The sequence below is a fragment of the Elaeis guineensis genome, chromosome 16 (genome assembly GCF_000442705.2).
Source record: "Elaeis guineensis isolate ETL-2024a chromosome 16, EG11, whole genome shotgun sequence".
Taxonomy (NCBI): Eukaryota; Viridiplantae; Streptophyta; class Magnoliopsida; order Arecales; family Arecaceae; genus Elaeis; species Elaeis guineensis.
In genome coordinates this window covers 35,988,999-35,999,248 of record NC_026008.2, presented here as the reverse complement: position 1 = coordinate 35,999,248, position 10,250 = coordinate 35,988,999, and the positions used below count along the sequence as shown (strand labels likewise).

At 47.1% G+C, this 10,250-nt stretch overlaps 1 protein-coding gene across 1 annotated transcript; it reads left to right on the top strand.

The window, feature by feature from the left end:
* Nucleotides 1-6,743: 6,743 nt before the first annotated feature.
* LOC105059508 (L-lactate dehydrogenase A) lies at nt 6,744-9,712 on the top strand. The gene is made up of 2 exons (XM_010942828.3): nt 6,744-7,432; nt 8,994-9,712. Exons 1-2 carry the CDS (start codon nt 6,827-6,829, stop codon nt 9,438-9,440), a joined length of 1,053 nt encoding a protein of 350 aa, XP_010941130.1. The 5' UTR covers nt 6,744-6,826; the 3' UTR covers nt 9,441-9,712.
* Nucleotides 9,713-10,250: the final 538 nt, after the last annotated feature.

Here is a 10,250-nt window from a genome sequence, read left to right as displayed (position 1 = left end):
TACCTGCGCCAACCGGCCCGATGCACGTCGTAGCTCATCTCGGCGTCTTGAAGCTGCTGCTGAAGGGCGGAGACCCTCCTCGACCACTCCCGGTTGCCGTCGGCCCGGGCCAAGAGCCGGGATGAACTCCCTTCCAGCTGGCCGATCTTCTCCTTCGCAGCAGACAGTTCCACCCTGAGAGCGCTGATCTTGGCAGCTTGAGCCCAAATTCGGTCGCTGGCGCTCTTCTTGCATTCCTCAAGCTCCTTCGCGAAGTCCGCCTTCCTCCGGCTATACTCCATGATCCCCTTCATGTGGAGATTCCGAAAGCGGGTGGCATCTGCAGTGGCTTCAGAATGGCCCTCCCTCAATCTGTGAAGCTCGCCTTCCATCTTCTTTGACCTCTTTGTCAATTGAAGAACCTCCTTCTTCAGCCGCTGGATCGTCGACTTCAGCGGGATCCCCAAGGGCAGGGGAAGTGCTTCGACAGGGCGCTACCATTGGGAGACAAAAGTATCAAGATACGTCTCATCACAGAAAGAAAAGCAGAAAGAAGAAAAGGAGGAAAAAGCCGCCCACGACAAGAAATTCAACTTTATTGATCGGATAATTTTTGAAGACAAGAAGGAAAAGAAAAATTACAGAAAAATAAAACTACAAGGTCGGAGGTCTCAGACCTCAGGGGCAGGAGTTGGAGAGCTCGGCATTTCGGGAGGGGGGGCTGCTGCAGCGGTGATGGCAGGAGAGAGACCGGCCTCATCTTCGGACTCCTCACCCAGGAAGTTAAGGTCGAGCTTCGAAAATTTTCTGACCACCATCTCCTGGCAGAGCTCGAACCCCTTAATGAACGCCTCCTGGCCGAATTGGACGTTCAGGTCCCTCATCTCTGCGGAGGCCTTGAACTCCTCTACCGCAAGAGCCCTGACCTCCGAGACCAGGACTGGAGTCTGCTCAATCAAATTGGCGACCTTGACCTCCGCCTTCCTCGTCGTCTCCTCCAAGGTCTGCTTTTCCTCCTCCCGGGCTTGTTTCTCTCTTTCCAGGGCCTCTTGGAGGGCGACTGCTTCGACCGTCTTTTCTTGGAGGCGAGCAACCTCAGCCCGACAGTGCTCCTCCACCTGGATGATGTCCCTCCTCGCACGATTTGTCGCCTCGATATTGACGAGGAGCTGGTGCCCAATCTGCAAGGGCGGCTAGGGGATCAGAACAAGGGTCGAATAGCCGGATAAATGAAGATTTGCTTACCTCAAGGAAGGACCCTAAAGAGTCCCAGACCCGCTGCTCAGGATCGGCGTGGTCGATCCTCTCGATGACTTCGGACAGAATGCAGCCGTCGATCAACCGCCTGATCAAGTCCCTGTCATTGAAGGAATTCTCCGGCCCCTCTTCGGAGCCGAGGGACTCGTCAGCAGTAGTTCGGCGGCTACTCACCCTGCGGGCCACCGACTTCTTTCTCTTCCCCCTCTCGGCTACGGGCACCTCCATGGAGCGGACCCCCGAAACGGGGGCCCCAGTCGGCGGACTCCTCGAGGAGGTCCGGGGAGCCGTTGGCTCGGCATCCGAGAGAATGTCAATCGTCGGAGCCGCCTGGACGGGTGCGACCAAGCTCGACTCCTCCGCCCTGGCCCTCTTCACCGATCCGGAGGTCGCGACACCCTTTCTTTTGTGGGCCCTGAGGCCTCTGGCAAGCATCCGCGCTGCTTCGGCGTCCATTCCTTAAAATAAAAAAAAGGCAAACCAATCAATCAAGAGTCAGAAATCGATAATGGGGTAAAAAAAAAAAGAAAAGAAAAGGAAAGAGAAAAGAAAAAAGAAAAAGAGGAGAAAAAGAGAGAGAGGGAAGAAGAGTGAAAAAAGAGAAAGAAAAAGAAGAAGGGCAGAAGAAAAGAAGATAAAGGAAAAGATGAAGTACTCGCAGGATCCTGGGGGCTCAGGCCGATGTTGAATAAAAATTGCTCCCTCAGAAGGTTGGGAAGGGAAGGAGCGGAATAGGCAAGAAGCTTCCGGGCAGCCTGGAGGTCGTCCTCCCCCAGACTGGGGGCCCGACGAACAGAATCCCTCAGAGAGCCCCAAGGGGGCAGGCCCAGCCTCAAGGTCGGGCAGTGGACGAAGAGGTATTTTTCCTTCCAGTTGTGGATCGAAGAGGGGGCACCTTTTAGCAATCCCTTCTTGCCGAACTGGGGGGAGAAATACCACCAGTCCTTCATCGAAGGATGGCGCTTGAAGGTATAAAAATGCCTAAACAGAGAAAGGGACAACTGGATCTCGACTACGTGGCAAAGGGAGAGAAACCCTATCAAAAACCTAAAAGAATTCGGGGCAACTGAAGCCAAAGAGATATCTAAAAAGCGGAAGAGGGCGACAACAAAGGACGGAAGCGGAAGTCGGAGCCCGGCACGAAACGCCTCCTGATACAGGCAAAAGTGGCCAGATGGAGGAGTGCTGGCCCGGTCGGAGGGGCCGGGAAGCTCCAGGTCATACTCTGAGGGAACTCCATACTGAACCCTTATCAGCAGGAGTTCATCCGGAGTTAAGAAATAGGAAATGACGCCCGACGCGAAAATCGGGCGAGGCCCCACCCCAGGTACGGATTCATCTACAGAACGGGGGACCTGGGGGGTGGAGGCGGAAGAACTCACGGAGCCGCTGGAAGCGGAAGAGCCAAAAGATATTTCAAATGACTTCTAATGAAGACTCTAAAGATCCCCAAGGAGACAGACGGGGCAAAGGACAAGAGGTCACAGTATACTAACTCGGAGGAATACGACAGAAGAAAATGGCAAAGAAAAGGCTCCTAGATGGCGAAAAGAGAGACGGAGGTTCCGAGACTAACCTAGATCGCTCTGAGAGATGCAGAGGGGCGAGGACAGGGACGACTTGAAGGGTGCCTATGTCCCAAGGAGTCGCCAAGAGAGACAGGGCACTTGAAGAAAGGGCGGACACCGCTAGAATTCTGAAGCGGAATAAGAGCCCCAAAGGCGGAAGGATAGGTTTATATAGACCCTGGGATCCGACGTCATAATGATCGTGAATCTCCCTGAGCCGGCCCGCACTCGACACGTGTCCCACTCACCACGGCAGGCGGCTGAAAGCGGCTGGCGGTTGGCAGGGTCATTACTGCACCGTACCTGGGCCAGTGTACCAGCAAAAATTTCGAAGAGTCCTTTCGTATCGCCCCGAATCGAAAAGACCCCAGCACGCACCATTTAATGCCAAAATATCTGGGGGTGGTCGTGCGTAGGATTTGAGGGGACAACTTCGGCTATGCCAATCTCTCTGTACTTCCTTCATTCAAAATTCAAACTCGAAAGTAGGGGGACTGGTGTTGGGTATAAAATACCCACAGCCGAAGTTCTCAGCGGGATTGACCCTTGCGGGCTCCGTCCACGACTCCAAGGAGGACTCCATCCGGACTCCTACGGGAGCCGGGCTCCGTCACCAACTTCAACTGCCGGTAAGCCCCATCCGCACTCCTACGGGAGTCGAACTTCGTACCTGACTTTAATTGCAGGAGGACTCCACCCGGACTCCTACGGGAGCCGGGCTCGGCCCACGACTTCAACCGCAAGGAGGACTCCGTCCGGACTCCTACGGGAGCCGGGCTCCGTCACCAACTTCAACTACCGGTAAGCCCCGTCTGGACTCCTACGGGAGCCGGACTTCGCACCTGACTTTAATTGCAGGAGGACTCCGCCCGGACTCCTACGGGAGTCGGGCTCCGTCCACAACTCCGAGGAGGACTCCGCCCGGATTCCTACGGGAGCCGGGCTCCGTCCACGACTTCAACCGCAAGGAGGACTTCGCCCGGACTCCTACGGGAGCCGGGCTCCGTCACCAACTTCAACTGTTGGTAAGCCCCGTCCGGACTCCTACGGGAGCCGGACTTCGCACCTGACTTTAATTGCAGGAGGACTCCGCCCGGACTCCTACGGGAGTCGGGCTCCGCCCACGACTTCAACCGCAAGGAGGACTCCGCCCGAACTCCTACGGAAGCCGGGCTCCGTCACCAACTTCAATTGCCGGTAAGCCCCGTCCGGACTCCTACGGGAGCCGGACTTCGCACATGACTTTAATTGCAGGAGGACTCCGCCCGGACTCCTACGGGAGTCGGGCTCCGCCCACGACCTCAATCGCAAGGAGGACTCCGCCCGGACTCCTACGGGAGCCAGGCTCCGTCACCAACTCCGACCGCTGCCGAATTTCAGCCGACGGATCTGCACTCCCTGGCGTGACATAGCAACCACCACGATCCTGCTCCACTTCCTGCGACGGATTCCGCGTAGCTCCATCATTCCCTGACAGACCGCTATGACGGCCACGACTCTGCTCCACCTCCTGCGACGGATCCCGTGCGGCTCCACTATTCCCTGGCAGACCGCTATGATGCCCACGATCCTGCTCCACCTTCTGTAACGGATACTGCGCGATTCTTCCATCCTCTGGCAAGTCGCGACAACGGACGCCGCTCCACTCCCTGCGGCAGACTCCACGTGGCGCGCTACAGTGAGGGCCACGGGTCCACTCCACTACTCCTCGCAATAAATTCTTCCTGACTGTGGGCGGCCCACTACCGGACGGTTATGAATGTCGCTATCAGTCTGTTGAGCCCTCCGCCTATAAAAAAGGGGGACCCCAGATACGTTATTCTATAAGCTCTTGTTTTTACCTAAAAACTCTGCTAAAATTTTCGTTCGAGCACTCCATTCTTGTTGAGGCAGAGAACTGACTTGAGCGTCGGAGGATCTTGCCGGAGTAACCCCACCTCCGGTTTAGACTTCTTTTGCAGGTCCCGACGGCGACCGCGACTCCCTCGACTCCAACTTCTCCGGCGCAAGTGGATTTTTGCACCAACAATATTCATATTAGACTTAAATGAAATAGTAGATCACATACCAATACATTACAGAGTGGCGATTCAGTGTCCATAGCAATATGCTACTCAAGAACTTTAGATACATGTGTATAGCATGATAGCTCCGACAGATCAATAGAGGGTAATGCAGAAAATAACATATTTGGTGATGAAGATCTTTTTAACAATTCGATGTTGAGGTAGAGGAGAAGATTTATGAAAAATGAGAATAGTGATCGCACTTTATCATCATTGTATTATATTTTATTTATAGACTCAAAATTATATAAATATCAAATGAAAAGTTTAACCCAAGTGATTTTGGCGTATCTCGTAATTGGATGAATCGGATTTACGATCAAATGTATAAAAAATGATAATCATATTAATCTATTTTGTAATTATATGAATTAAAACTACTATCGATCATTGTTTTAAATTTAAATTTTAAATATATCGAAAATGATAATCATGTTAATATATCTTGTGATCGAGAGTAGTATGAATTAAGTCTGTTATCAATCATATTATCAAATAGATGGCATTCACTACACTCACAGCCATTAAGTCTGCTATCAATCATGTTATCAAATTGATGGCATTCACCAAAGTCACGGGCAAAATGTCAGATAAAGACCTAAACCATTCTCTTCAGCGTTACTACTAAAATTAGTCTTCGATAAACGAGGAAGTGGACCTCTTAAATTAGCCTTGCTCTTCAAATACCATCTAGAGAGTCCAAGACACTTTTTCTCCTTGAATGGCCACCCTTCAAAAGGGGTGCCCTTCTTCCTCCTCCAGAAACGGGGAGACTCCGCCCCTAGATTTTTCCCTGCCCACTAAACTTGGACAGCAGCCTTAACGGCCCTTGTCCCTTGGCATCAGAAACCGAACCCGGTTCCGCACACAGGATAAAGCCAATCCTGAGGCGCCACGTAAAGGGACGCGTTATTTTTGCCGGGTTTGGTGGCTTCTCCTCCCTTCAGCCTGGGAACGTTCGACTGGTGGGTTTTTCTCTTTGAATATTTTTCTCTTTTTTGAAAACCGGCTCGCTTTTTGAGAAAGTTCCCCTACTCTTTGTTAAAGACGGAAAAATGTACTCTCTTGCAGCATTTAATAAGTTAATGCGCAAAAAAACGAGAAACTATATTTTGGGGAAACTAATGGAAGAAGCCCGTTAGAAATGTTAAAAAAAAAAAAAAAAACTTATAAGACTGTACGAAAAAAATGCCTTTAATATATCCGTCCGAGGATTTCCCAGAGCCACAGTCATAGTCTCACGGAGGTGCCACAACCATTCTTTACTATGACATGCATATATTTTAAATTTTATTGATTGAATATTTATATAGGATTGAGCCAAAATTCTAAGAAAGATTAAACTTGTTAGCCCGTTTAGCTATTTAGCCTCAGAATCTGCCTAAATTCCAACTTAAATTTAAAAATTTAGTGCACAGGAAGAAAAGAAGATTGATGATATATATATATATATATATTTTTATAAAATTTGAGATAGAAGATATTTAGTTGGTAGAGCCATCCATAAATATAATAAAAAAATTCAGACTAATTTGGGTGGGTTATCTTGGCATATTTTAAATAATGGCAGAATACTGTCTTTATCCCACTAAAATATCTAGGATGCTACATCACAAGTATCCACGTTATTGTCTGTGCGTGGGTCCCGTAACAGTGCGTCGCTCCGAGCGTTCCCATTGGTGCGTCAGAAACTTCCCACTAAATTACAACGCCAAAGCATTCTCCAGCCTCCACTCGACCACGAACCCCACCCTATTACCCGGTCCCACTAACGCTTTAGAGGGTGTCAGTGATGGTGTCTCAGTTATAGGTGCATCAAGTATTGGTTAAAAACATCCCAGCTTCGCCTTTATTTAGGAGGGCAGACGAGCCAAAAGGGGCAGTGACAACAGCCGCTTCTTCTTCTTCTTCTGATCTTCTTCGATTCCATCATTCGTTTCTGATCGTCCGATCGAGATGAAGAAGGTGTCATCCTTGTCGGAGCTGGGGCTCGGGGACGACGTCTCGCGGGCCTTCTTCCGGCCGCTCCAGCAGGCGGCGCCGCCATCGCCGACGAAGCGGCAGATCAAGATCTCCGTCATCGGCACCGGAAACGTCGGGATGGCCATCGCCCAGACGATCCTCACGCAGGACCTGGCCGACGAGCTCGCCCTCGTCGACGCCAAGCCCGACAAGCTCCGCGGCGAGATGCTCGACCTCCAGCACGCCGCCGCCTTCCTCCCCCGCACCAAGATCTGCGCCTCCCCGGACTACGCCGTCACCGCCGCCTCTGACCTCTGCATCATCACCGCCGGCGCCCGCCAGATCGCCGGCGAGTCCCGCCTCGATCTCGTGCAGAGAAACCTCGCCCTTTTCCGGGAGATCGTGCCGCCGCTCGCCCGGTACTCGCCGGACGCGCTCCTTCTTGTCGTGTCCAACCCGGTCGACGTCTTGACCTACATCGCCTGGAAACTCTCCGGGTTCCCGCCCAACCGGGTCATCGGATCGGGAACCAATCTGGACTCCTCCCGGTTCCGCTTTCTTCTCGCCGATCACCTCGAGGTCAACGCCCAGGATGTGCAGGTAAAATTAATTAACTAAAGAACATAAAAAGCACCTTTTTTTTCTTTTCAATTAGATATCTAAAATTAGTGGTTTAGTTTATGGTTTTTTTTATTATTATTTTATTTTATAGATCTATCATTATCTAGTTGATGTAGCTTACTTGGTCTGTGAGCTGTTGGGGATCTTTATAATTTTTCTAATTTTGATACTAGGTTTTGATAGTGTATCTGGCCCATGTTCTCAGTTCAGTGGACCTTTTGTTGTTAGAATGAAAAAAGAATTAAGAGTAATTGTATGTATGGTATGTGCCTAACCAGATCATGAGCTTGTGAATTAATGTATTTTTAGCCTTTGTTTGCATGTTTAGTAGATGGATAAATATGAAAGCATCATCTAACTTTGGGTAATTTTTTTTGGTTGGTCAATTATAATTATAGTATATATCCATTGTCATGCCTAAAAATTGACCCCAAAGTCTAGCATGTGGAAACTGACTTTGAATAATTAGCTGGGGTCATGCTTGAACCTTGAGGCCATCTTAATAATATTCTCTAGATTATTCATTTTTTTAAAAAATTATTAACGATTTTCTGTTTGAACCAATGATTCTCCAAGTCACTCCAATAATCATATTAATGGTCACTGATAGCAAGTTTTTTTTTTTTAAAAATGAATTTTATGATTTAATCATGAATTCTGTAAAAGACTTTGGTCTTGATTTTTATAAAATGAATGATGCAAGATTTAGGTTTTTTGGGAATATTGCATGAAAAATCCACTTTATTCCATTTTCTATTAGTGGATCAATTTATTTAGTTTTAATTATTTTCCAAAAAATCTATTTGATACTTTATTAGATCATCATACGTTCTGGCTCTCACGAGTACCATAAAAATAATTTAATATTTTCCATTTTAGATTAGTTTTGCATTGGATGCATGTGACCATTTGAGTATAGGGATATAACAATGGTACGGAAACAAAAGAAAGAGACAGATCCAAGGGACCTAAGTGCTGATATCATGTAGATGAGATAATTAATAAGCCATCAGTTGTCTCCTATCTTATAAACATGTGGACAAGTATTCTCCGAAATGGATGTGATAATCATTCAGCAATTTGGTTAAGGAGATGGGGAAGCTCCAAATGGGTTTTTTTAGGAATATTTTGGTGACTAGCTAGGGTAGAAACAAATTAGAAAAACTCATGATTTATTATTACCGGGCGCTTGGTTGGAGGGAATTGATGTTTGGAATGAGAATTTGGTTGAAGAGAGTCCTATTCTGATTTCAATTTCATGATAGAATGGGAATGATGTAATTTATTTAAAATTTAATCTCTACTCTTTTTATTTCAATTCTGATTTTGATTCTGAATTAAATGCTTCAGAGGATTTAGTCATTTTGACTCATTCTGATTTTGATTGTAAACCAAGCACAGTGGGAGTTGTTAATTCTCTCCATTATTGATTTTTTTTCTTTTTTTTGATGAAATTTATTAGTCAATAATTATTTTTTCATCTTTTATATATATATATATATATATATATATATATATATATATATATATATATATACAGGCCTACATGGTGGGAGAGCATGGGGATAGCTCAGTGGCACTGTGGTCGAGCATTAGCGTGGGTGGCGTCCCAGTACTTAGCTCTCTGGAGAAGCACCAAATCGCCTACGAGGCGGAAGTGCTGGAAAGCATCCGGAAGGCAGTGGTGGGAAGCGCCTACGAGGTGATCCGGCTTAAGGGCTACACCTCCTGGGCTATCGGCTACTCTGTTGCCAGCCTCGCTCGGTCCCTCCTACGCGACCAGCACCGCATCCACCCCGTCTCCCTCCTCGCCAAGGGCTTCTACGGCATCCCCGACGACCACGAGGTCTTCCTCAGCCTCCCAGCCCGCCTCGGCCGTGGCGGCGTGCTCAGCGTCGCCAACGTCCAGCTCACAGATGAGGAGTCTAACCGTCTCAGGAGCTCTGCGCATACCTTGTGGGAGATACAGCGGCAGCTTGGCATTTGAGAATTAATGGAGCATTTCCTCATTTTTGGCCCTCTCTGTGGTTTGTGGCTTCTTATCTTCTAGTAGTAATGTTATGTTTTCATTTTTTTTTTCCAGTCAAATATAATTGCTATGTTTTTTTTTTTTCGGGTACGTGACATGTGTCTTGGATAATTGATTAAAACGGCTAGCTCATGAAATGTATTGGATTATGTTTTGTACTGTCATTTTTACCTATGTAACATTTATACTCAATTTTTGCTATTATGCTTGATACTCTATTTTCAGTTCAATTTACCAAATCTCTATTTGTTGATGTATTACTGTGAGAAAAATTATTAAAAATAAAAATTATCAATAAAATCTACATATTTTTGTAATTATTTAATTTTAAAAAATAATTTGATCTGATCGTTGATCAATCCAGCACCTTGGCCAGGTTAATGTCTGGTTGGGTTTTAATAATTAGACTTACGTAAATCAAATGTTGTCAGATAAAGTTTTTCTTGATGTGTGTGTCAGCCATCATCATAGACGGTACGATGTCAATTTTAAATATGAATTTGAGTGATGTATGTATTTTAAAATATTAAATTAAAAAATATGAAACATCATGAGACGCACGCTTTCCTTCAGGCAGATTGCCCACTCGACCAAACACTCAACCTCTTTCTTTTTTGTACAAAAAAAAGATTTTTATGATGCAGTATTATGCAATGCTTTTGAATTCTCGACCCATTTAACTCGTCACCCGCTGATTATATTGGGTCAAGTTGAAGAAAACATGCTCGGATTGCTATTTAACAATGGTTCAACCTGTAAGCGATCTGC